We start from the raw sequence: 27,293 nt of genomic DNA on the forward strand, positions 1-27,293 counted from the left end.
ATAATAAAAATGGGAAATACTTGGGACGCCTGGGTGGCTCAGTGGGTTAAGCCACTGTCTTTGACTCGGGTCATGATCCCAGGGTCCTGGGATGGAGCCCCAAATTGGGCTCTTTGCTCAGCAGGGAGCCTGCTTCCTCCTCTCTCTCTGCCTGCCTCTCTGCCTGCTTGTCATCTCTCTCTGTCAAATAATAAATAAAATCTTAAAAAAAAAAAATGGGAAATACCGAGTATTTCATCTTGTAAAATTAAATTATTGCATTTTGGCTGTATGTTTCTATTTGGCATCTATTGGGAATACACACACCTACATACATGCATACGTAATAAAGGAACAATGTTTTTCACTGTTCTGCAAAACCGGTAGTCTCTGGCACTGAAACGTACTGCTGCTCTAAAATTTGCATTCCAAAAAATAAAAATAAAAAATAAAATAAAATAAAATTTGCATTCCAATCCTAAAGGACTCCATTAAGAAAGTATTCGGCTTGGTGCAGGCAAATTTTGGTAGATCCCTGAGGACAAAATAAGCTTTATTCCTTTTCTCAATAACAGGAGAAAGAACCGAAGTCAGGAAATCTTATACTTTAATGAAGTGCCGTAGCGGCGGCCTGTAAAATGAAGCAGCAAGATCCCAGACGGGCCTAGCTTTCCTCTCCAGTCTTTGAATGGACGTAACTCAAAGAAAACAGCTCTCGAGCTCTAGGCCGGAACCAGAATGAAACTCTCGCGAGAGCCTCCCGAGCGCCGGGAGCCCTCTGAGAGCACTAGTTCCCGCCCCGTCAGTGCGCCTATAGGCTGCCTGCTTCGCCGGCTGGCTTCCTCTGCTACTGCGGGGCGGGCCGGAACTTTTATCCGTAGGAACGGGTTTACACTGTAGAGTGTTGCCGGCCGGCGTCCAGGAGAATAGAGTGCCATCCTCTTCCTCTCACCGTAGCCGCCGCGGAGCGGAGCCGAGCAGATCAGATCCAGGAGCGCGGTTACCGGGCGGGCTGGGTCTATGGTCGCTCCGCGGGCCGCTCCGCCGGCTGGTGCTTTTTTATCAGGGCAAGCTGTGTTCCATGGCGGGGAACTTTTGGCAGAGCTCCCATTAGTAAGTGATCTTCCGTCTCGTCGCCCGGGGCTTGCTCTTGGGGAGTCGGTGAGGACGGGGCCTGCGACTCCCTTTGGCCTGGATCCCGGCCCCTGTCCCGAGCGCCGCGGGGTCTCCCGGGAGGCGGCAGCGGCCGGAAGCGGGATGCACTTTTCTCTGGCGACTCCCCTCTCCCCGCCCCCTGGCAGCATTTCGGGGGTGGCGGGGTGGGGGGGACTTAGCTGTGAGCGGGGAAGGGCAGGGGCTGAGGGGGTTCGGTCTCCGGGGAAGGGAGGAGTTTAACTTCCAGTTCTTGGATAATATAGGCCTGGAAGCGGGGTGGGGCGGACCGCGGTGGGATGGGGCGGGCTGCGGTGGGATGGGGTGGCATGGGCCCGGGTCTAGGAAGCGTGGCCCGGTTCCGGACTGTGAGGCCGGCTCCTCGGGACAGGTGGGGTTCGCTTTTGCCTGGGCTCTCTCTTCCGTTGCCGGCATTGTAGTCTTTTGTCGTTGACCTTCTCTCTGGAGTGGATTGAATACTATTCCGAGGAGAGATCCAGACTCAGTCTTGTGTCTGCTCTCTCCTCGCTTCTTGCCCATTGCCTTATGCCTAGCTGGAGTTGGATTATTGGTTAGGTATAGGGCAGGTGCTCTCAAATTATCCATTTCATTAGTCTGTGCTTTGTACTTTAGGCATGTATTTTCCTGTGACGTCGCCAATTTCTTGAACCCATTTCATGAGTTTTTGTTTTTGTTAGTGACCGTGGGAGAACTAGAGCAATATTAAAAATGTGTAAATACATATATCCCGTACATACATTTGTTTAGGCCGAAAGGTGGGTGATGCGACTGACAGAACTTGGACCAGGCTTTCCGCTGCACGGTTCAAAGATGAACAGAGCTGGATACTGTTATATTTTAGTGTAAATATGTCTGGATGCCAAGAGAGCGTTAGTAACTGGAAGTTAAACTTTGATTCTGTGAAGATGGTGGATTCCTATTCATTCTGCTTTTAGTCCTTTGTAAGAGTAGAAAACAATGGGGTTGGAAACCTATTTTCAGAACAGCTGCTTTGCCCCTTGCTGTAAATGATTCTGTAGAGATGAAATTCTATAGAAGCCCTACTTCTGATTATATTTTTATTTGGCACTCTTTTGCTCAGTGTAATACTTGCTTGGGCAAAATTAAAATATAGAAAATTTAGTGAAGAAGGGATAGTATTGTTTTTTTAAGATTTTATTTATTTGTCAGAGAGAGAGGAGCTAGAGCGAGCACAGGCAGGCAGAGTGGCAGGCAGAGGCAGAGGGAACTGAAGGCAGCTGTTTAACCAACTGAGCCACCCAGGCGTCCCCAGGGATAGTATTTTGATAAACTTTGAAAGAAGGTGAAAGAATTGACAGGTAGCTAGGTGTTAGTTATCAGAAGTTACAGCCATTTTTCAACTTAAAAAAAAAAAGATCCTACCTGCCTTTTGATAAATGGTCTCATTATGCTTTCATTTATTTTTGGCATAATGAGATCATTTATCAAAGGGGGAGCAGTATCTATAATACTTGTTTTTTTCACTTTGGAAACATAAAATTGTTATACTGTTAAATGCCTCCCCCTCCCCCCAAAAAAGTGTTTAAATGTGCTTTTTTGAAAGCATCCTTTCCTTACAATTCAAATAGTCCTGGAGAAAGGGGCCACTGAGATCTCTTGAGGATCATGAAGTGCCTGATCTGCAAAAGGTTACAAGTGAGAAAGACAAGGCAATCAATTCTGGGAAAACAAACCAACAAAAAGATTACAAAAACCATTGTTCTAGGTGATTTTGGTAAAAGAGGAAAATTGACGTGAACTATGTTGTATATCATGGTTTGAAGATGCACAGTTTAACATTTCTGAAATGGGCATGACAGTTTTTTTCTTAGTAGCACATGATATAATGGTAAATTTTACAAACAGTGTAATCTTAAATTTTATGAGATTTCCTATTTATAAGTGTTCTTGGCTTACCTCCATACTATATGCTGTGAGGAAAAACTTGAATACTTGTGAAATTTATTGTTTTAAAAACCTTAAATGACTGTAAGGATGGAATTAATGATAATGCCAGAACATAGTGAATCACAGTATTTTCTAGAAAGTTGAAGTAGAGCACAACATATTCTTTGACCTTAACTGCAGTAAAAGTGGAAGGGCACTGAATACTAGGGGTTGACTGAACTAGTGAAGAGATAACAGAAATAAAAAAGTACAAAATCAGTTCTGGGTATTTTATTGTATCAAAGAGGAAACTGAAAATACAGTTACATAATATCAAGGAAATAACCTGATGAGATCAATATATATCCATACCTATGGGATGTAGCCAAAGCCAGTTATAAACAAACATCCAGAATAACTGAGAGAATAAAAATAAGTCAAAATAGTCTACTTAAGAATATTAAAAAGAAAATGGTGGAATAAATCCAAGGGGGGAAAAAGACTTAAAAAGGTAACACTGATAATAACATATTAAAAGGAAAAATAGTCAAATGATAAGCACTGATTCTTTGGAAGGGAAAATCAAAACAGTAGACTGAACTGTTGAATCAAAGTTGAATCAAAGAAAAGAGGGATGATGCAAAGATAAAAATTAGGATAGGAATGAGAAAAGTAAGTAAATCTAGATGTACCTTTGGGTCATCTCCACGCTAGTAGATTTGAAAGCCAAAGCAGGGGTGCCTGAGTGGCTCAGTGGGTTAAGCAACTCTGCCTTCAGCTCAGGTCATGGTCTCAGGGTCCTGGGATTGAGCCCTGTATCTGGCTCTCTGTTCAGCAGGGAGCCTGCTTCCTCCTCTCTCTCTGCCTGCCTCTCTGCCTACTTGTGATCTCTCTCTCTCTGTCAAATAAATTAAAAAATAATAATAAAATCTTAAAAAAAAAAAAAAAGCCAAAGCAAATTAAGTTTCTACCCCTTAAAAAATGCTCTGGCCTACCTTATGTCATGGGTAAATGTTTTCGCATTTTCAAGAGAATCTACTGAAATTATTCCAGTTCACACAGAAAGAAAGCTTTCCAGTTCTCTCTTTGAAGCTACAAGAACACTGATAAAATATAGCAAAGGTAGCACTAAAAACAGTCTCAGTTTTGAATATTGATACAAATGTAAATTATTAACAAGTAGAGTCTAACATTACATTAGAAATATAAAAAATGATAGTCATTTTATTGTAGAAATATAGTCAGTATTAGGAAATCTGTTAATGAACAATGAAGACATCAAAAGAAGCCTATTAATCTATTTTTGACTAAAAGAAGTATGTTGCTTTTTTAACATGGTAAGAACATCAAAACAGGAATAAGAGATATTTAGCGGTGAAACATTAGGAAAATTAGGGTGCCTGTTTAACATTGTTCTGAATTGCTACTCAATACAATTAATAGAATGAGGTATTAAAAATGATAAAGTAGTCAGCCTGTAGAGATAAAATTAACTTGAAAATTCAGCTGATTGAAAAATTATTATAAACAATAAAGGTTTAATAAAGTGACCAGTTACAAAATGTAAAAATGGAAAGCTTTCTTTTAAATGAATAGCAATGGAAAATATGAAATACACAAGAATAAAGAAATGTGCAGGACCTATCTGAAGAAATTTTTAAATTCTGTAGTAGAAGGTTTTAATAAGAGGAATTTGAATTCTAGCATTGTAGAGATAACATTTCTTTATTTCTAAATTTTTATTTCTAAATTTCTAAATTTAATGCAATTGGGACTTGACATAATACTTCTAAAGTTCACGTCTTGGAATAATTGTAATAGAATATTGAGTTTTTTTAAAAAAATAGCAAGTGGCAAGGGGGATATTTTCCATATGAGATTTTAATAATTTAATCTTACTTTTTAATATAGGATGGCATAGGAATAAGAAAAATTGAAAGGAAAAAGCCTGAAGTGTATTAGAGAATATAGGTGATTAAAAAAAAAAAATAATTTTGTGTTAGGGTAGGCCTTCCCATTTGTGACCAGCATAAAATCAGAGTGAAATATGGGTTAGTTTTAGTAAGTGATTCATATTTCTATGTTACAAATAATTAAATGTTACGAGATCATGCTAAACTTAGGAAATGTTTGCAGTTTATTTGACAAATGATTTATTATCCATAATATGCAGATTATAGTGGCGCCTGGGTGGCTCAGTGGGTTAAGCCTCTGCCTTCAGCTCAGGTCATGATCTCAGGGTCCTGGGATCAAGCCCTGCATCTGTTGCATCTGTCTCTCTGCTCAGCAGGGAGCCTGCTTCCCCTTTCTCTCTGCCTGCCTCTCTGCCTACTTTCGATCTCTCTCTGTCAAATAAATAAATAAAAATCTTCAAAAAATAAAAAATGCTTTAAAAATATGCAGATTATATGGGAAGACTCTCTAAATCGTGAAAAAGACCATTCCATTAAAAAAATTATCATTAGAATTACAGTGTACAAAAGAACTCTATTTGGCCAATAAGGCATGGAAAAATGTTTAACCTCAGAAGTAAACTAAAAAACAAATAAGACTCCCTTAGACTCCCTTAAAGATACTACTTTGCCTTTAACTTGTAAAGTATTTAAAAGATTGACAGTAGTAACCCATGGGGGGTTAAATATCTTACACTCTCAGGTACTGTTAACATGAACGGAAATTGGTATGACACATGAAATACAAACTGACAATGTAAAACAGAGTTACCAGCAAAACCTACTGATCAGTTCTATTTCTGGGAAATTATTTTAAATATATTATTAACCAAATATGCAAGGGTGAATTACAAAGCTGTTCATTAAAGCATTAGTTTTAATAGTGAAAAATTAAAAGCTGCATGCCTATTAATAGGAATTAACTAAGTAAGTAACAGTCTGTCCATAATACTGTGCAGCAGTTTACAGGTATGCTGAATAACAAATTTGTTGACATAGAAAGACCTCTAGAACATACTCAGTGACAAAAGGAAATTGCAGAATAGTAATTTTAATTTCATATCTCTGGTTAAAAATAGACATGATTAGGCAGGTGGAGGAGACTATTAGTGTAATAACTTCTGAAGCAGCTTTTTTTTTTTTTTAGATTTTATTTATTTATTTGACAGAGAGAGATCACAAGTAGACAGAGAGGCAGGCAGAGAGAGAGAGAGGGAAGCAGGCTCCCCGCTGAGCAGAGAGCCGGATGCAGGCCTTAATCCCAGGACCCTGAGATCATGACCTGAGCCGAAGGCAGTGGCTTAACCCACTGAGCCACCCAGGCGCCCCTGAAGCAGCTTTTAACATGATTGGACTTTGTGAAGTAGGGAAATTAAATACTGTAGTTACTCATGAACAACAAGAAAAGATACTTTATTTTTTTTTTAAGATTTTATTTATTTATTTGACAGAGATCACAAGCAGGCAGAGAGGCAGGTGGGGGGTGTGTGGGAAGTAGGCTCACTGCTGAGCAGAAAGCCTGATGATTGATCCCAGGACCCTGGGACCATGACTTGAGCCGAAGGCAGAGGCTTTAACCCACTGAGCCATCCAGGCGCCCAAAGAAAAGATACTTAAAATCTAAGGCACCATCATTTGATGCCAAATAATTATATATATATGTGTGTGTGTGTGTGTGTGTGTGTGTGTGTGTGTGTGTATCTATCTATCTAATGATTTTATGTATCACTAGGAAAAAATAAATATGTTGCCAGTTAAAAGCTTAAGGCATCAGTGATTGTAAGATTTTCTTGATCCCAGAGTCTTAAAGCCAATAAAATAACAATATAAGGTAGTGAGAGAACAAAAAAGAGAGACAGACAATTAGAGTGAAATTTTTTTCAGGGCATATTTACATTCATTATTGAGATACTTTCAAGAGTTTCAAGAAATGTGGAAAATACTATCTTCTAAGGTTACTTCTTGCACTTCGTGTTTTTCACAATGTTCATAAATTGTTCAGTCTTACAATTTTTTTTTTGTGACTTTGTTTGTTGATTTTCTGTAACATATCTTAACATCTTCATTCTTCTAGTTTACAATGGATTTTGGATAAACAAGATCTGTTGAAGGAACGCCAGAAGGACTTAAAGTTTCTCTCAGAAGAAGAGTATTGGAAATTACAGATATTTTTTACAAATGGTAAACTTAAAAAAAAATTGGCTGAAATGGTATAGTTGGTGATCTCTGAATTAAATCTTTGTACAGTAATTTGCGATGAGCTATTTTAGTCCCTACTTAGTAGTATTTTTTATTCATGTATTCTTTTTATGACTTACATTCATTTAAGTAATCTAAATAAAGTCTTTTGTAGATCTTGCGTTGCAGAGACACTCAAGACAGTTTGAAGGTGTTCATTAATCTCCCTAAGCCTCTATAATGTGTTGTTAAACCCAATTTAATATTGGCTAAAGCAAGTATTTTGAGGATAAATGGATTCTTTGGGCTGATATCCTATATTGGTCATTCTTACAAATTTGCTTTGGAGGGAGAGGGACATGGTAGCTTTGTTACATGATCTTTCTAACCCTCAGTTCACTCTTCTGCAAAACTACCTCTCTCTTTAGAGAATTTACTATGGACTTTTTAATAAATTTTACGAAGTAGAAGTTGTAGTGAGTTTGATAACTCTCTAATATTTTCTTTTTTACATTTATTCTAAAGATAATATAAAAACATTGAAAATACTTAAGGTAGAGGGAAATAATTATCATTTAACCTTCTTAATAGAAGAATAGTGTTTGCTGTGGGACACTCTCTATTTTTTATTGTTTATGCATACCTATATTTTTTTTTTCATACCTATATTTTTTTTAACAGATTTGCAAATCCTAGTACCAGCCCAGTGTGATCCAAATAGAATTTTACAGCATATGTAGGTTTTTCTTTTTGTTAAAAATTAATACAGTCATTATTTAACCACACGAAAGTTCTTGTTCAATGTCAAAATTATAGAGATACCAGAACATTTAAAATTTCATTATTTTTCTTTTAGTTATTCAGGCATTAGGTGAACATCTTAAATTAAGACAACAAGTTATTGCCACTGCTACGGTCTATTTCAAGAGATTCTATGCCAGGTAGGACTTTTATGTTGGGATTATGTCACACCTATTTGAAACTCTTACATAATGTTGATGAGCCTCATAAATGAATCATGAGTTTGCCACTAGAGTTATCTTGTTTTTTATTTTTTACAGTGTTTTCTAAATGAGTGATATTTAACTTTGTTTTATCATATTTTAGGTATTCTCTGAAAAGTATAGATCCTGTATTAATGGCTCCTACATGTGTGTTTTTGGCATCCAAAGTAGAGGTATGAAATAGTTTTCTGTTCTTCATTGAAGTATAGTCAATGTACATTGGTTAATCTGTCCTGATTTTCACATTACCTGTATAAAAATAACAACAGATGGTGATTTATGCAAAATACTGAAATTCATGCAAAATCAAAGATACACATCTTTATATATTCCTTTAACGCTTATGTAGCATTTACTATATACCAAGTGCTATTCTAAATTCTTTTACAACTATAATTGACTCATAATGTGATTTATAATCCTCGTAAGAAACAATGGGGTATATGGTAGTAATATCTTCCATTTCATAAAGGAGGAAACTTAGGTATATAGAGGTTGAGAAATTTGCCTAAGATCATAAAGCTGGTAAGTGGCAGAGCCTGGGAGCCTGGCTACTAATTCCATGCTTTTAACTGCGTTGTTCTAGGTCCTCTAAGACATTTACTGTTTGGCACTGTAGTATTCCATAAGTGCCACAGCTTCTCTACTATAACCTGAATTATAGTACCTCTTCCTATGTTTGTATTATGTTTCTTAGATGTCTTTAGAGTCATAATTGTATTTTTGAAAATTAAATGTAATTTATTTTATTTTTTTCTAAAGATTTTACTTATTTGATAGGCAGAGATCACAAGTAGGCAGAGAGGCAGGCAGAGAGAGAGAGGGAAGCAGGCTCCCTGCTGAGCAGAGAGCCCGATATGGGGCCCAATTCCAGGACCCTGGGATCATGACCCGAGCTGAAGGCAGAGGCTTTAACCCACTGAGCCACCTAAGCACCCCTAAATGTAATTTAATCATAGTACATTTATGTTCCTTTTGGTGGTCAATTTTGAATTAGTTTTTAGTCATTATTTAGGATTACTGAAGACATTTTACCTAATTATTACCTGAAGTAATGAGAGTTGACTCTGTTAGAAATAATATTAAGACAGACTTTCTAGAGGCTTATGGTTTTCTAATTTTAAGTGGTGGCTTAAACAGAATCTGCTGTGTTGTTATCATTGAGTTCTTAATAGTGGGAAAAGGAAGTGTTTATAAAAAGCCCATGGTATTGGGTGTTATTTCCAAATGTTAACATGTAATTTGATGTATCTGAAGTGAAACCAATATGGAAAATCTAGATAAAATATTATAAATTTCTATTCTTGAAGATTAACTTGGGGAGTTTAATACCTTTTGTTGTATGATTTACTGAGTGAAAGTTTTCATTCTAAGAATTTTAGATAAAGAATAATTCCTGGATTGGGGTGCTTGGCTGGCTCAGTTGTTAAAGCATATGACTCTTGATGAGTTCAAGTCCCACATTGGGTATAGGGAATACTTTTAAAAAAAAAATTATTCCTGGAAAAAAAGATGTATCCCTTCATATTTGCTTATAGCATTATGTTTTTAATCTTTAACTGTGACCATATGTTTCTGTGTTTTGTCTAGTTGTGTGGGTATTATATAGAAATGACTTTTAAGACACCTGAGGCATTTACTTTTTAGTATCAGTTACTATGGTTTAAGATTTGAATATAAATATAAATATATATGTACACATACATAACCATCCCAAAAATAAGGATGTAGGTTGAAGGTATTTATATAGACTAGGTTCAGTTTAGTTCCTTTTGTTGAATAAGGAAACCAATTTTTGATTTTTCTGTTTTAAAATGAAGTGAAGGCTTTAGTAATCTTACGAGGTTAATCAAATCAAATGAGACAGTATATGTAAGGTGGATCACCTCCTAAATTTTCGTTATTTTTACAATGGTGGCATACTAAGTTCAAAAAGGAAGTGGGAATTGACATTAAGAATCTTGGGGCACGTGGGTGGCTCAGTTGGTTAAGCATCCGACTATTGATTTCAGCTCAGGTCGTGATCTCCAAGTCTTGGGATGGAACCCCACATTAGGCTTCCTGCTCGTCACACAGTCTGCTGAAGATTCTGTCCCTTTCTGTCTGCCCCACCTCCCACCCCCAACACCACTTGCGCTCTCATTCTCACTCAAAAAAAAAAAAAAAAAAAAAAAAAAGAGCTTGCTTTATGGTAAGGCTGAAATTACTTTAAAAAAGAAGAAGTCTTATGGGGCATCTGGGTGGCTCAGTCAGTTAAGTGTCTGACTCTTGATCTCAGCTCAGGTCTTGCTCTCAGAGTCATGAGTTCAAGCCCCATGTTGGGCTCCTTACTGGGCATGCATGGAGCCTACTTTAAAAAAATAGAAAAAAAGGAAAGTTTTACATTGTATCATTCTATTATTCTTGTCTTCTTCCAAATAGAATAATAGTTTCAGTGGTCTTTTAAATTATTTTGGTGATACTAAAGTTTGTCTTTAGAGATTTAGCTGTTTTATTACTAAATAGCGTAAGTACCTGTTCATTAACCCAAAAACAGTTGAATAGGAAGCATACTAAGTATTTTTCTTGCAGTTAAGTGTAGAATCTAAGAAATCTTTTTGGAAACTAATTGGCGTGGAGAAAACTGGCACTGTTGCTTTAGGGCTTGACTTCTAACTTGGTATCTCAGTGATGTTAAATGACAAAATTATTTAAACATTTCTCTTACTGCAGCAATTTTAAAGAAAACTAATACATTTTAGAGACTTAAGTACTTCATGCCTCAAGTAGGTAGAAGATAAAAAACAAACTATAAACATGGGGGATATATAAAAAATGCTTTGCTTTGAATAAACCCAGATACCCTCAGGCTCATTGGGTTACTATGTACCTGATCTCATCCACTTTTATTTCTCTAGGAATTTGGAGTAGTCTCAAATACAAGATTGATTTCTGCTGCTACTTCTGTATGTAAGTGCAAAAAGTATATTCTGCTTTAAGGACGTAATTCTTTAAAAAAGCTCCATAGGACCTTAATGTTTTTCAGTTTATGAGAACTATGAAAGATTTGGTTGTGTTTATTAAATTTCCTGGGGTCACATTTATGGCTAGTGTGTTTGGCTAAAAATAAAGTTAATAATACAAAAATTTTAAAAACCACTTGTAGTGTTATGTCCAGGACATTGCTTTTTAATTCTAAAAGTGGATAGTAACTATTGTCCAAAAACGTAAGTTCAGTGGCTCTTAATTTTAAATAATAAGGGTAAAGAAAAAACTTATTTCCCAGCTCTTTTGTATTTTTTTGCCTCATAATGACTAGCCATTGTGTCATTCTTGTGGGTAAAATAAACTGTTTCTTTAGTAATTGTAGTATATGTATTTGATGGGAATTAAGTATTTTGCCTCCATATTGAAAAACAGAGTGCAGGGGAAAAAAAAATGCTGACTGTAGTAGTCAGCCCCAATTCTGTCTAAGCAGCAGCTGTATAACCTTGAGCAAATTGCTTTACCTCTTGGCTTTAGTTCTGTTTACAAAAAGATAGGGTTTAGCTTCCTTGGAGTCATGGCATTAAAGGAAATAACACTATAGACTAGTGATTGTAAAATATTGTATACAAGGTATTAACATGATGCTATGCTGCATCTTCATAGGTTAAGCACGAAGGCAGCACCTAACAAAAGATGAAAGATAATGGAGATTTTTTTTTTTTTTATGTGATCTTGCACAGAAGAGGCAGAAGGTTTTTTTGTGTGTTTTTAGTTTTCTGAACCACACTAATTTTCATATTTTTGGGTCTTTCACTTTTCTGAGATGAGTGTAATAATCTAATTCAGTTTTTTCCATGCCATATTTTACTCTTCTGAGGATAGCAGAGTAGTAATCAGTTTTGCCATAGAATTTAATATAGCAGACATATCTCATTGATAAGTATTGAATTTCCCTCTGGAAAATTGAATTATTAAACATTGAGAAACAGCCGGAAGGTAATCCACCAGAATGTTAGCAGTGCTCATCTGCGAGTAGTGGATTCTAGGTGCCTTATTTTATTCCTATGTCATTTTTTGTTTTCCAAATTTTTTAGAAGGTGTGTATCTTTAAAAATGTAAAATACAGGGGCACCTGGGTGGTTCAGTTGGTTAAGCATCCACCTCTTGATTTTAGCTCACGTCATAATCTCAGGGTCCTGAGATCAAGGCACACACTGGGCTCTTTGCTGAGTGTGTTAGCCTGCCTGAGGTTCTCTTTTTCTCTCCTCCTGTCCCTCCCCCTGCTCACACATGTGTGCTCTCTCTCTCTCTCTTAAAAATAAATAAATAAATAAATAAAATACCTATTACTAAGGTTTATTTTTCATGCAGAGATGTAAAGGTATATACTTAACAGTGTTTGGTTCCTAAAGGAATAGGAAATTGTTACAGTAGAATATTTTGTTGAATTTCATAATGTTATGGTATATTATATTGGCCCACACAGCTAGGTTTCAAATTTCAGCTCTCTTGCTTTCTTTGTGGCAAATTGAACAAAATACAATATCTGTGTCTCAGTTTCCTCACCTGCAAGGTGAGGATTAGTAACATTTACGTCAAATGGTTGTTGTGAGGATCAAATGAGTTAGTATCAGTAAAGCTCTTAGAACAGTGTCTTGCTTAGTGTCTTAGTTTGGTAGGTCTGCCATACAAAGTGATAGAGACTAAGTGGTTTAAACAACAAAATTATTTTCTCACAATCTGAAAGCTGAAGTCCAAGATCAAGGTCCACAAATTTAGTTTCTCCTGAGGCCTCTCTTCTTGGTTTTCACGTGGCCACCTTTTTGCTATGTCCTCACATGGCCCTTTCTTTGTGGTTGTGCACCCTTACTGTTTCCTCCTCTCTTAAGCACACCAGTCCTATAGAATTTGTGCCTCACCCTTATGACCACATTTAACCATAAGTACTTCTTAATTACCTATCTCCAAATCAATCACATGGGGGTTAGGTCTTCAACACTGAAATTTGGTAGGGGCAGGGGCAGAAAGCACAGTTCCATCCATAATAGTAAACTTAAGTGCCTACTCATCATCAATAACTGGATTATCCTCACTAGAAACACCATATCAAATGCAGTGATGGTTATAAAGATAAATACAAGGAATTTAAGGACAAGAATACAAGACATGCATATATAAATGCTAATACAAAAGAAAAAACAAGTGGCTTAAGAGAATTAGAGAATGCAGCGAATGTTTTAAGTGATAAAAGATGATTTGTTAGAGGAATCCAGAAAGGCTTAACTGGGATTTGGTAAAGAAAGACTTTGAACCTGGGGAAATGTAGGGGAAAGATAGACTAGGAACATTGAACAGTTTGGTCAAAAGTAAAGAAAACTAATGAGTTCCATTCAGTGAATAGTCAATAAGGAAAGAGGCAGGAATAGTCCTACCTGGCTAAGGCCAGGTAAAAGAGGGCCTTCAATGAAGAATCTGCCATTTGTTCTGTTGATGGTGGTAGTATGTTTGAAGGGTTTTTTCTTAACATGAGGATAATGCCAGAATGGCAGATTAGGAAGGTCAATCTGGCAGAATTATGTAAGATGAATTAGAAAAGAATGTGAGTTGAGGTAGACAGATTTTAAAGTTTTTCACATGCTACAACATGGATGAACCTTGAGGCACCTGGCTGGCTCAGTAGGATAGCATATGACTCTCAATCTCAAGGTTTGTAAATTTGATCCCCCCACATTAGATGTAGAGATTACTTAGAAATGAAATCTAAAAAAAAAAAAAAAACCATGGATAAACCTTGAGTACATTAGGGTAAGTGAAATAGGCCAGTCAAAAAAGATAAATACTGTGTGATTCCATTGAATACTATAAATAATCACATTATTAGAGATAGAAAGTAGAATAGAGGCTGTTAGGGACTGCAGGGAGGGGAACATGGGGAACTGCTGAATGAGTAGAGAGTTGCAGTTTTGCAAGATGACAGGAGATGGATTGTGGTGATGGTTGCACAATTGTCAGTGTACTTAATACTACTAAACTGCATACTTAAAAATGGCTAAAGATGATAAAGTTTATGTAATGAGTATTTTACCACTTTACCATTTTACCATTTTGAAAGCACCCAAAAAAATCCCCCTGAAATATACATAAAACTGCAAATTGTAGTCAGTGACCTCACCACAGGGTGCTATGAGAAATAAAAACTAACAAGTTTAAAAAAATAGGAAAATATTATTTTGAAGTTACTGAAGTGGCCCAGGTGAGTACTAATGAAGGGTTAAAATGATGTTTGGGCCCCCAGCAAGGAGAACAACAAGCAAGCTAGATTTGCATAATAGAGTCAGCAGAGCTTTTACAAAGCAAGGTTTTAAGACAAGTCAGAAATGGTTTTTGAGGTGTTTTGCCTGGGCATTGGGAAGGTGAAGGTGGTACCAGAAGAGGAGAAAAGTTGGTTCTGAAAAGAGTTAAATTTAATCTTGGACCTTCAGTGTGTAAATGTATCAGTAAAACATCTTAGAAATGTGAGGCCGATGATAGAAATTTGGAACTTGGTAAAATTTAAGAGATAGAGGTGCATAGTGTCTTGTGCTGCTTAGAAGATGAGTGCCAATGGGGGTGGGGGGGGGCAGGAAGAGACAGACTTTTGGTTTTGTGATCTTTGAGAATGTTGCCATCATTAAACATGGGATGGGTGTTGAAGCCAGATTGCAAAGAACTGAGAAGTGAGTAGGTGCAGAGAAAAGGAGAATCTAACTGTATTACAAATTCATAAAATAGCCTTAGTGAAGGGGGTGAGGGGAGGTGCTGACCTAGTAACTTTAGGAAGAAGAACAGTCTGTAAGACCAAAGGCAAAAGGAACTGCATACGAGCACTATATTCTAGTTGATAGATTTGATACTTAATAATATGGACACAAGTTAATTCTGATACTGCTATACTTGTATCTCGAATTGAACAATTCCAGTAAATATATATATATCCATAGTAAATGGATGGCAGATGTTGGGAACTAGGTTTCTCACTGCTGGAATGGGAATACACAAATAAGGAGAGGAGACCAGAAAATCCATGTACTGTTCAGTTAGAGTTAGAGGCATCAGTATGAGCTCATGGTTACCTTAACATCTCAGTTGCAATGAGTTCTCCTTGTGTTCACATCTTTGTATCTAATGCCATTCTCCAATAAAAGAACTAGGTCTCCTTGGAGACTGGGACAGGAAATATGCAAGATAGAGCTGGTGCATAGTGCCAATAAGTAAGGAATTGCTTTAAAAAAAAAAAAAAAAAAGGCCCGGAAACAAAAACACCTAGCTTAATAGGATTCCAAAGGGGACAGAAAATCCAACTGAAAGCTCTCAGTGGCCAAGGCTAGAAGAATTTGTACTACAACAACAACAACAACAACAAAAAATAGTATTGGATTATAATCCAAAGTATAAAAAAAAAAATCCATGAGTCCATACTGATAAAAATAAATTATTGAGTAAATGGGGGAAGAAGAGACAAATTTCTAATACAGGAGAATTTCATATACTTTACATAGCTAACTACATCGTCAGGGAAGCATAAATTTCTGCTTCTTAAGTATTCATTGTGCATAGTGACTTCCTTCTAATGTGTATATTATGAAAAGGGATGGGGGAAATAATTTTACAGTAGACTAACCCAACAAACACTACCTCAGTCAAGTGGTTGAGGTTATTTTCAACAGTGATAAATCACTAGTAGTGTGTACCTTTCATGCGATATGATGAAATGGTGCTTTATTTCTGTCATCCTTCCTTCCAAGATCCCACAACCCCAGTCTAAACTTTAAGTAAACATCAGACAAATTCCAATGGAGCGTCAAGCAACAAAATAATACTTGGGGGGGATACAGTACTCTTAAAACTGCCAAAGTCACCAAACATGGAAAGTCTGGAAAACTGTCACAGCCAAATGGAATCTAAAGCAGACGTGACAAGTAAATGTAAGATGGTCTTCTGGATGAGAGCCTGGAACAGAGAAAGGACACTAGCAAAAACTAAGGAGATCTGAATAAACTATGGACTTTAGTTAATAATGTACCATACTAATATCAGAGGTTAATAATAAGGGAAAACTGGGTGATGGGGGGTTGTTTTAGTCTATTCCAGCTGCTCTAACAAAATACCATAGACGGGGTGGCTCAAACAATACACGTTTATTTCCCACAGTTCTGGAAACTGGGAAGTCTAAGATCAAACAAAGTGTCTTCCTTGATCAGCTCCATGACTGGCGGTTTCCTGGCAGGCAGACAGTGGCTTTCTCATTGTGCTCTCACATGGCAGAGAGAGATTGCTCATCCTCTTATAAGAACTCTAATCCTGTCATGGGAACCCCACCCTCATGACCACCTAAACCTGATTAATTCCCTGAATTTGGAGGTGACTCTAAATACCATCACACAGGGGTTGTGATTTCAACATACGAATTTGGGGGGACATATTCAGTCCATAACAGGGAGTATATGGGAACTCCCTATCTTTTCAGTTCTATAAATCTAAAAATGTTCTTGAAAATGGTCTACTTTTAAAAAGCAGAAGAATATAATTTGGTAGAGGTTTTATGTGTTTCTGATTTTGAGAGAAATTTGTGCATTTTAGTAAGTGATGGGACAGATTTATTGGAGGAGGAATGGTTAAGGGTGCAAAAAAAAATATGAACTGTCAGTTGAGCAGATGAAAAACAAATGCACAAGTCATAGAGGTAGCAGTAGAGTGGAGGGGTGTACTTTCCTCCCAGGTTAGAAAAGGATTAGAAGATAGAAAATCAATATGCAGAGCAATTTTATCATGGAGTAAGAGAGAGGTTAACAGTATCAGGTGAATGTCAGAAAGTTAGGCGTCATAGTTTCAGTGTTAGGGATGCGTATTTGTTTTATGTACATTTTTTAATTTGTTAATTAGTTACCATTATGTAAGTACCATATGTAAGTTATATAAGTATACTTTACATCTTGTTTGTATCACCAGGATTTGTAAAACTCAGAAGCCTTAATATTAGGTATGTCTTCAAATAAAGGAGAAAGAAAAGAAAAGCTTAAGTATAAATTTCCTACTGTCAACTTTAAATGGTTTAGATTTCAATCTTGGCAGATGTTACCTATCTAAATTAGTTGTTAGGTTCCTCAGTTTACAAAATAAAACTTTTTGAAAATAAAATACATAGAATAAATGAAAAAAAATTTAAATCTCTGTGAGGTCTTAGGCTTTATACAAATGGAAGGGATCACAGAACAGATCCTCTAGAATGTCACTTGATTTAGTGAAATGTTGCATCATAATAACCTGAATACAGTTTTTTCCAATAGTAGTACTTAAAAGTGTACACTCACCATTTTGAAGAGATAGAGGATTGATAATTCAGCTTTTTCATTTGTACTTAGTGACAAAGAAGAGTAGTAACTGTGTGTATGTGTTTGTGTGTGGTGTGAAAAAGTTCTAGAGAACTTTGCACATATATTTATGCTTTTATTTAAATATATCTTTTGACAAAGAAATACCTATTTATTCTAGAAAGTATAGATTAGTAAAAATCCTTACATCTCAGATGACCACTATTAACATTCTTTGGTTGTATTATCCTTTCAATTATTGTATATATTTGGAAATACATATATTATATATATATTTCTGAACACATAAATAACTTGTGTTCCTTCTACGCTAAATTACTGAGAAATAAAACCAATACCATTCTAAAGTTGGAAAGATTTTAGAGATGAAACCTGCCCCATTATTTTTTAAGCTGCAGAACCCCTTTTTAATACAATAAGTATATAATTAAAGCTCTCTGATTGTAATATAGATAGGGGGCTAGGACTTCCTGCCACTTAGTTCTTTCCCCTTGACTGACAATAAACAAGTCTGGGTCCCTAAGCATCTCTAAGAGCACTTACTAACAATGATTTAGCTCTTATACACTGTGTTAAAGAAATTTTGGTTTAATTTACTTTTTCTTTTTCTTAGTTTAAGTCATTTTTTGTTTTCTGCAGTAAAAACTAGATTTTCATATGCCTTTCCAAAGGAATTTCCTTATAGGATGAACCATGTAAGTATATTATATAAAATAAAACTACTTGTCAAAGCTGTATATAAGCTAGATCCATTTTATGTTAGAATAAACTGTATAGTTTATAGGAAACTACAGTTTCCTATAAATGGCAGTTTCAAATACTATAAGAATATAAACTTTAATTCTAAATTAAAGCTGAATTGCTCCTACCTTAAAAAGAAAAAAACAAGACTACTTAATAGCATTGGTTATCAACCCTGGGTGCTGCCCATTAAATCACTTTGGGAACTTTTTAATAATGCTGATACCAGGGCCTCTGTAGACCAATGAAAACAGAATTTTTAGGCTTGAAACCTGGGGATTGGTATTTTGTAAAAGCTCCCAGGTGATACTAGTGTGTAGCTAGGGCTGAGAACTATTATAATGGAACAGTGTGAAAACCATATTTGAAACTTTAATTTAGAAGGTGAGTTTCTGTTAACATTTTTAATTAGGCATGTCCTTTTTCTACTTTTGAGGGATTTCATCATCCTGTATAAATTGTATATTTTTGTTTCATTTTCAGTATTCTTCCCTTTTATTGATGCGTAATACAATAAGAGTAACACATAAGTGGAGATAGTTGCATTTTTGCATTTGTTGAGTGTAAAGTGTATTAGAAAATCTGAAGTTTACACAGCAGCTTTTAAATTAAAAAAGTAAGAATGCTTATATGAGGCTGACTTTTCTATAATGATTAAAGTCCTTTATAGTCATAATTGCATGCACTGTATAGTAGTAAAAAAAGTAATTTTTATTGAACCTGTTCATTTTGATATATTGTATGTATATATGGATATTTTCTTGATTTAAAAACATTAGTAAAAATTTACGGTATTTTAATGTATAAATTGTTAGGTTAGACTAAGACTCACCTAATTTGTTTCACAATGACATTTATAATTTTTTTTAAACAGATATTAGAATGTGAATTCTATCTTTTAGAACTAATGGTAAGTATATTACTTCCTTGTGATTAATAGAATAAAACTTATTTTCAAATTTAGTGAAGTCAGAAATTCTTTAAAGAAATGATTTATAGGGAGGTGCATTTTTAAACCATCAAAATGATACATGATGGTGAAATCGGAGTACCTAGTAGCATCATCACCTATTACCTCTGAGAAGCCTGTAAAATAATTTGTATATCCCACTTAGGATGGGAAAATTTTTCTATTCTGTGGTAACTGTAATAAAAGAATACAAGCAAACCAGTCAGAACATGAAGCCACTGTAAATAATTTGCACAATTTGTGTATGTGTGTGGTGTTATTTAAAGATAGATTATGTCTTTGGCAGAATTCTGCTCCTCCAGTTGGGAATTACGGATTTATAGGCTAATAAGAGGTTTCAGTGTGTTGCAGATGTGACACTTTGAGTCTCTAAGGGAATGGATGCTGACTGACTGCCAACCGATTTACCAAGGTATATTCCAGAGAGAGCGCTGCCTTCACTATTATAGTAGAGTTTAGGGCTGCCATACTGCTTGCTTAAGAGAATAAGAGGGAAGCAAGCATGAGTTAGAGAAATACATTTTGAAATACACAATTACAAATCAGTTGGGTAATGATAAGTTTTTGTGTTGTAATAAATCTGTTTTTATACATACACATTTTTTAAACTGTTTCTAGGATTGTTGCTTGATAGTGTATCATCCTTATAGACCTTTGCTCCAGTATGTGCAGGACATGGGCCAAGAAGACATGTTGCTTCCCCTTGCATGGTAATTAGAACAGAAGTTATTCATAGTGTAACATGTTATTAGCTAGGAAGGTTGACAAATGAATGTGAAGTTTAGTATTTTTAAAGTAATTAAACTAGTGCCCCAAGATGATGTATATTGAGTGAAATACCTGTTTGTTGAATTTTAATTAACTATATTTATAAATGCTAAATTGATAAGGATCCTTAATTCGATCAATATTTCCATTAAAATTTGGTCTTATCCAAAAAACCCAGACTAATTACATAAAAGTTAAGACAGTTTATCTTTCAAATACAGTATTTTTTGTTGTTATTCAACAATATTACATATTAATTCATTGTATAATTTCTGGTTTCCTCTGATTTTCTAGTTTTTGAAAAATTGGGAAAATCCTTATTGTAATTTATTATAAGGTTTTAAGTTTTAAAATCTATTTAGCTTAATTTTATCCATTAAAATATGCTTATTCATTGTCATGTTCATGTATCCATCTTTTTCCCTTGATTGGTTTCACCTGTGTATCTATGCTTTAGTAATAATATAATGTACAAAGATGGAAAATCTGACCCTCTCTGGGGGGGAACTCTGACCCTCTCGGGGGGGAAATGTACAATCATACAAGGTAGTTCTGATTTCAGTAATAAAATGATTTACATTTATTTCTATAGGAGGATAGTGAATGATACCTACAGAACGGATCTTTGCCTACTGTATCCTCCTTTCATGATAGCTTTAGGTATGTAAGCATGGTATGCCTTTACTAGTAGAATTGTTACAAGCTTATTTAGGTCATCCCAAAAGAAATTTCACCCTGTTACAATTTGGATTCTTATGGTCCATGAAGTAATAGACTAATCCTTGCATGTGAACTTGTAATATTCTGAAATGCAACTCTCAGAAGTGAGAGTTATTGTCCTTCTTACCCCCCTTTCTTTTGGTAAGGGTTTATTTTTTGTTTTTTTTTCTAAGTCACTTAAGATAATTTTGACCAGTGTTTGAACAGAACGTTTTTGTTTAGGAGGAAAAGTTCAGAATTAAGCCTGCTCATATTACTTGTAAATTATATAGAATAACTGGGCCTGACTTTTATTCCCTGAGCTCAGTTAAGTCCTCAGAGGTTCAGTAAAGGAAACTTGTCGTTGTTGCCTTGCTGGAGGGAGAAGTTAGCTACCATTTTATTTATTTGTGAAAGGTAGTGTACTGGGTTAGAACACTGTCTTTGGAGTCAGATAGTCCTTGGTTTAAACTTAGCTTTCTTTACACTTGTGGGAAAAGCATTTAACCTTTCTGAGTTTGTTGCCTTAATTGTAAAATGTTGGGGATACTAACTCCATACAATTGTTGCAAATATTAAATGAGATATATTAGAGAACATCAGTAATTGGGACACCTGGGTGGCTCAGTGGGTTAAGCCTCTGCCTTTGGCTCAGGTCATGGTCTCAGGGTTCTGGACTCGAGCCCTCCATCAGTCTCTGCTCAGCAGGGAGCCTGCTTCCCCCTCTATCTCTGCATGCCTCTCTGCCTATTTGTGGTTGTCTCTCTCTCTCTCTCTCAAATAAATAAATAAAATCTTTTTTAAAAAATTTAAAAAATAGATTAAAAAAATAAAAGAACACCAGTAATGCCTGCCATATATTAAGCACGTAATAGTTTCTTTTCCCTTTGTTTTTCCTATCAATTTCCAGGATTCTGTCCTCTTGATTTTCGCCCATTCTTTTACCGGCAATTTCTGGATAAAATACACAACTTCTTTTAACCTGTACAGTACCATTCTCTGCTGCCATTCTCACCTTTTTTAAAGACTTGTCTCACATACCACCTCTTTAGTGACCCTCTCATCCCCAAACTTCCTACATCACCTCACTCCAGGTTTAGGGTTTTTCTCTATGTTTGTCCTGTAAATGGCATTTTCCACTGTATTTTATTTTATTTTATTTTTATTTTTTAAAAGGATTTTATTTATTTATTTGACAGACAAAGATCACAAGTGGGCAGAGAAGCAGGCAGAGAGAGAGGAGGAAGCAGGCTCCCTGCTGAGCAGAGAGCCCAATGCGGGGCTCGATCCCAGGACCCTGGAATCATGACTTGAGCCGAAGGCAGAGGCTTTAACTCACTGAGCCACCCAGGCACCCCTCCACTGTATTTTAATTACTCGTACTGTAATTTCAGTTCTTTGACCTCTTAATCCCTTCAGGGCCTACACAGTACTTTACAGCTTCATTTGGCTTGGGTCAACCTGTATGTCAGTTCACATTTGAGTCACTATTTGCCTAGAATGTCATCCCTTGCAAAATCATGCGGGTAACTAAACCAGGGAATATAACTCTTAAGAAGCTGGTGTGGGCTTAAGGTAGCCAAGCTGCTGGTAGGAATTATATTAGGTAAGATGAGGATGTAGATTGTTGTTTCTGGGTTCTTTTACTGTTTTTGTTAATTTATGTTGTGTGTAATGTATATATACTTGACCCTAGAACAAGATGGATTTGAATTGTGCAGGTCTACCTATTTTACACAGGTTTTCCTTATGCTGGTCTTAATAACATTTTTTCTTTAGCTTTACTTTATTATAAATATACAGTATATAATATATACACAAAATATGTGTTAATCAACTGTTTATCAGTCTTCAGTCGAGAGTAGGTTATTAGTAGTTAAGTTCTGGGAGAGTCAAAAGTTACCTGCAGATTTTTTTAACTGCAGAGGAGGCTGGTGCCCCAACATGTTGTTTAGTGGTCAACTGTAATTATATTGTATATAGTGCATTATACTTCTTTCTAAGCTCCTTTTAATTGTAACACTGAAATTAAATACTGGGGTGCCCAGTGTTCACCGGACTTGGTCATGCACTAATAACTGAAAACAGAAGCAATACACTGCTTTTAATTGAAATATCAAAAAATAATCAGTTGTTGAAATGTATCAGCATATTATTGGCCTGTGTGCGCATGAGTATATGTGTGTGTGAAACTGACTTCTGGGTGTATTTTGACCACTCCTTTAAGCCACTGCTCAGGGATTGCTTCCCTGCTCTAATTTCCTCATTGGATTTTTTTCTTAACATGCCCTGTCAGAGCAACTGTACCGTCCTTATTATACAGCAAAGAGGAGGAAATGTCAAGAACTTTAATATAGTCTAGTAATTTTTCTGTCTGTACTACATTAAGTTGATGGGATGGTCATTGGTAACTATTAGATGAATCTGTGTAATTTTTTAAAAAGAATGTTGGAAAATGCACATGCAAATTTTAAATGAAGACCTTATCTTTAGTTTTGAGTCCATACATTCCATATTTGTGGTTAAACATGGGCCTTTTTCTTTCATTTTCTTTCCAGCTTGTCTACATGTAGCCTGTGTTGTACAGCAGAAAGATGCCAGACAGTGGTTTGCTGAGCTTTCTGTGGATATGGAGAAGGTATTCTTTAAAATTCCCTTATTTGAGGGGTGCCAGGGTGGCTCAGTTCGTTAAGTGTCTGACTCTTGGTTTCGGCTCAGGTCATGATCTGAGGGTTGTGAGATCAAGCCCCATGTTGGGCTCTGCACTGGGTGTGGAGTCTACTTAAGATTCTCACTCTCCTTCTCCCCTTTATCCTGCTTGCACTTACTTTCTCTCAAACAAAAATTTAAATTTTTTAAAAATACATTAAAAAATAAAATAAAAATAAAACACCCTTAGTTAAATATAAACTTGGACATTTTAAAGTTATTATATTTACTTAACATGAATCTAAAGTCTTACTATGACCACAAGGCTAAGAAAATTTTTGGTAAAAAATATTAAGAAACATATTTGGCAAGAACAGTTGATGTTGACTGTTTTGGTTATGTTTCTCTTTTGGGTTTAGGCTTAAACAGAATGATAAGCTTTTGGTTTGCTGAGGTGCAAAACTGCCTCTGATTTCCAGGATTATTTTAAAAACTACCTAGAGACCCCTAAATACTACTGTAAACTTTTATAACAGCCTGTCTCTGACAAAGTGGGTTTTGCCCTTTTTTCTACCCTTTCTGTGTAAAATGTTGATAGCATTAGAATCAGTCCAATGTGAGGTCTACTCAGATGAGAAAGAGGGCTGATTTGGAAACTGGATATGACAGATGTATAGCTGCCAGCTTTTTGAGTACCTTAACTCGTGTGTAGAGTAGTTAACAGAGAAACCAAACAATGTCTTTCCTGCACTAGCTCCCATTAATTTGTTTGAAACAACTGGTTTTAGAGGACCGTACTTTGTAGTGGCATACCTCCTTCATGATTTAGACCTTGTTCCCAGTATATCACTGATTTGTTTTGGTTTAGGATAGTAGCAGATAGAGGGAAACCAACTGCGGAAATCGGTAAGGATGAACAAAGTATACATGTTAAAAGATGAGAGGGTAGAAGGAGAAGCTTACAGAGCAGTGCAGTAAAAATACTGCTTTCAAGTTTATCAGGATTGTCTAATAGAACCTGAATACTTAAGGACAGAGACTATCTTTTCACTGTTTTCTGAGGATGTGTGTGAGATATGTGTTCTTTATATACTAAATGTTGCTTGATATTGCCACTGAGAACTTCTCAAATATTTACTTCTAGATTTTGGAAATAATCAGGGTTATTTTAAAACTATATGAGCAGTGGAAGAATTTTGATGAGAGAAAAGAGATGGCAACTATTCTTAGTAAGATGCCGAAACCAAAACCTCCTCCAAACAGGTACTTTGTAGACATTAATTACTGATTTCACTTATATATTTCATATATATTTTTTCATATATTATATTTATTCTTTTAATGAAATTGCTTCCAAAACTTCATGATTTATGTAACTTTTTAAAAAATCTGATTTGGTAGATTGACAATGCCTCATTTTAAAAAATACATTAATCTGATTATCTGTTAACTTTCCCTGATGCAATGGCAGGTCTCTTACAGGTATCCCTCAACATATGGCTATATACAGTTCATAAATTTAAACAGAACAGAATTTAGCCTAGTTCATTTGAAATTCAGGGATAAAGAATTCTGTGGTATCCTATGTCATTTTGACTCTCTGACCTCCCCCCCGCCACACACAGTACTGGCTTTTATCCAGTTTTATAAATTTCAGTAGCAGTTTTCAAAAACTTAGGTGATTGATCTATTATTGTAAAGATAAATAATTTTTTCTTTTGAGCTACCTGAAGATCCACGGCACATAGTAACATGATTTTGGTAACTGAATCACTTGTGCTAAGAGGGTTTTCTTTGTGTGGTTTTTTTTTTTTTTTTTTTTTTTTTTGTACAGGATCTTTTTATTTAGTTCAATGGTTCTCAACTCTTGGTGTATATCAGATCACTTAGAGTAGGAAAAAAGATCAGAAGGGAAATAAAGAAATGCTACCCATCTTAATGATCAAGAAAAATAATTATATAATATTAAGATAGATTTATAGGTTTGATAAGTTGATGTTACCATTTAGAAAAAATTGATACTTACACAAGGAGCTGTTTAAGGCAGTCATTCAAACAGCTACCTTTGGATACATTTTTTGCAGAAATTCCCTGAGTGATTCTCCACTAGTGGCAGGGCCTGAAGCTGCAAGATGATGATGGACAAGATAAGGCAATAATCCTGTTGCCACACTGGTATTTTCAGTTTTAGTTATTTTTATTTTAAGTATTCAGCATTTTCCAAGAAATTGCCATTTTTCTTTCTAACTTATATAAGTTTGCTGTATTTACATGTGATTCTATTATGCATTTGGACAATAATATTTTGAGAAGAACACTTCTTGATTTTCATATTTAGTAGGAATGAGATTTTATATGTAAGATTTAATTTTACAGGAAATTTGTTCAGAAGAAGCTCTAATCTCTATGTTGAGTGATACCTGTAATGACAGTAACATCCCATACCCTTATTTAAATTTTTTCAGTGTATATGGACACTAACTTCCAGAAAGTTTGTTTTGTGTGAGGGCACCAAGTTAACATAAGAATAAAAATATAAAACCAAATGTTAGTCTTCTGTATTTTAATTTTCCATCTCTTGTCTTAATGATCAGGAATGCCTTTGTTTTGTGGGTTGTACCATAGAGTAACTAACTTTAAAAATTAGTTGGCTTATTGGGATGTTGAAAATGAGTCTTTTAATTGGTATAAAATCTCTTTCTTCCCCACTTGAACAGTGAAGGAGAGCAGGGTCCAAATGGAAGTCAGAACTCTAGCTACAGCCAATCTTAAAACATTCCGAAGAATTCCGTAGTGGACCAGTTGGAAATAAACCATTGGACAGATTTCAGTTATGTCTTCAATGGAACACAAATGAAAACGAATAGCTTGTTTCTGTCAAGCATATTGGGAAGTGATTTTATTTTTGCAAATAAGTTTTTCCTTACCTAATTTGATTCTAGCACATAATTGATTAAAGTCTCTTGATTATAAAAGCATGAAAGGTTCTAAGGGGACCTACAGACAGACTTACATAAACATTTCAAAATTAATAGCTTTTGATTAGTATAATTTTTCTTAATTTGGATAATAGAAATTATAGCTTTTTAGTAAGCCACGAAACATGAAGCATAATCTGTTTAAAATTCTCTTTGGTCATTGAAGGACCAAAAAAGGACATTAAAAAGTGAAATATTTGAGGGGTTTTTTCCCTCCTTAAGTTAACTTTAAAACTGTATTTAAGGAATCAAATCTTACAAAATCCTGGAAGATTTTGGTAATGATGTTGATAATTTCAGGGAAATTAATCAAGTACCTATTGATTTAAAAGTGTATTTTATTCAATAGTTTTAGTATCTTGCCATGGAAGATACTAGCCCAGCCTAGCAGAAAAGTGCAATATGTATAGCATACTTTGACATTTTAAAAGTTATATTAATTCCGTAACCATTTTGAAATGCTGGGCAAACTTTTAAAAAAAGAATCCTACATGATGTTATTTGTATTTGATTCACAGTTAATCAGGCATTTTGAAAGCTAATTGGATAAAACATGATAATATGGTTGAAATTTGGTAACATTTTAATGTTAATTTTTACTCTACTGTGAAAAGTTTTTATATGACATACATACCCTAGTTTATTTTTGTGTCTTAGTGTGGATTTACAAATTTACTACAGGTATCCTGAGCCAGGAACACAATCAGGTTTCAGGCCAGTTTGATACTGGCTATTCTTAATTCTCATGAGTGTAGGACTTTGGACTAAATGTCATGTCAGTGGGCCTGTGCTGTCTGTGGAACTTAATCATTTTCTTCAGATTTAAGGAGAGTGATAAAATTTGGAGTCAAAGGATATTGATGTACAATTTAAGGATTAAATTTTTTTATAAATCAGTTGTGAACAATGGATTATTAAATTAAATGTTGACTTCCTAGTATAAAACTGCAAGAATAAAAAGTAAAGTTCTCCAGCTA

At 35.4% G+C, this 27,293-nt stretch overlaps 1 protein-coding gene across 2 annotated transcripts; it reads left to right on the forward strand.

Moving 5' to 3' along the window:
• Positions 1-844: 844 nt before the first annotated feature.
• Positions 845-27,293, forward strand: CCNC (cyclin C). 2 transcript variants are annotated; one of them, XM_059177007.1, is made up of 13 exons: positions 845-1,092; positions 7,066-7,172; positions 8,026-8,110; positions 8,277-8,346; positions 11,071-11,122; positions 18,151-18,206; positions 19,127-19,162; positions 19,841-19,932; positions 20,583-20,650; positions 23,248-23,327; positions 24,483-24,601; positions 25,423-25,513; positions 26,056-27,293. In XM_059177007.1, exons 1-12 carry the CDS (start codon positions 1,061-1,063, stop codon positions 25,472-25,474), a joined length of 849 nt encoding a protein of 282 aa, XP_059032990.1. In that variant the 5' UTR covers positions 845-1,060; the 3' UTR covers positions 25,475-25,513; positions 26,056-27,293. The 2 variants fall into 2 exon arrangements, with proteins under 2 accessions (XP_059032990.1, XP_059032989.1); XM_059177006.1 differs by lacking the exon at positions 25,423-25,513 and having other exon boundaries at positions 848-1,092.

The sequence above is a fragment of the Mustela lutreola genome, chromosome 6 (assembly GCF_030435805.1).
Source record: "Mustela lutreola isolate mMusLut2 chromosome 6, mMusLut2.pri, whole genome shotgun sequence".
Taxonomy (NCBI): Eukaryota; Metazoa; Chordata; class Mammalia; order Carnivora; family Mustelidae; genus Mustela; species Mustela lutreola.

Coding starts and splice junctions, on each gene's coding strand:
- CCNC (XM_059177006.1), top strand. CDS start 1,061: ATGGCGGGGAACTTTTGGCAGAGCTCCCATTA. Junction 1,093..7,065: donor TTTTGGCAGAGCTCCCATTA/GTAAGTGATCTT, acceptor TCATTCTTCTAG/TTTACAATGGATTTTGGATA. Junction 11,123..18,150: donor TTCTGCTGCTACTTCTGTAT/GTAAGTGCAAAA, acceptor TGTTTTCTGCAG/TAAAAACTAGATTTTCATAT.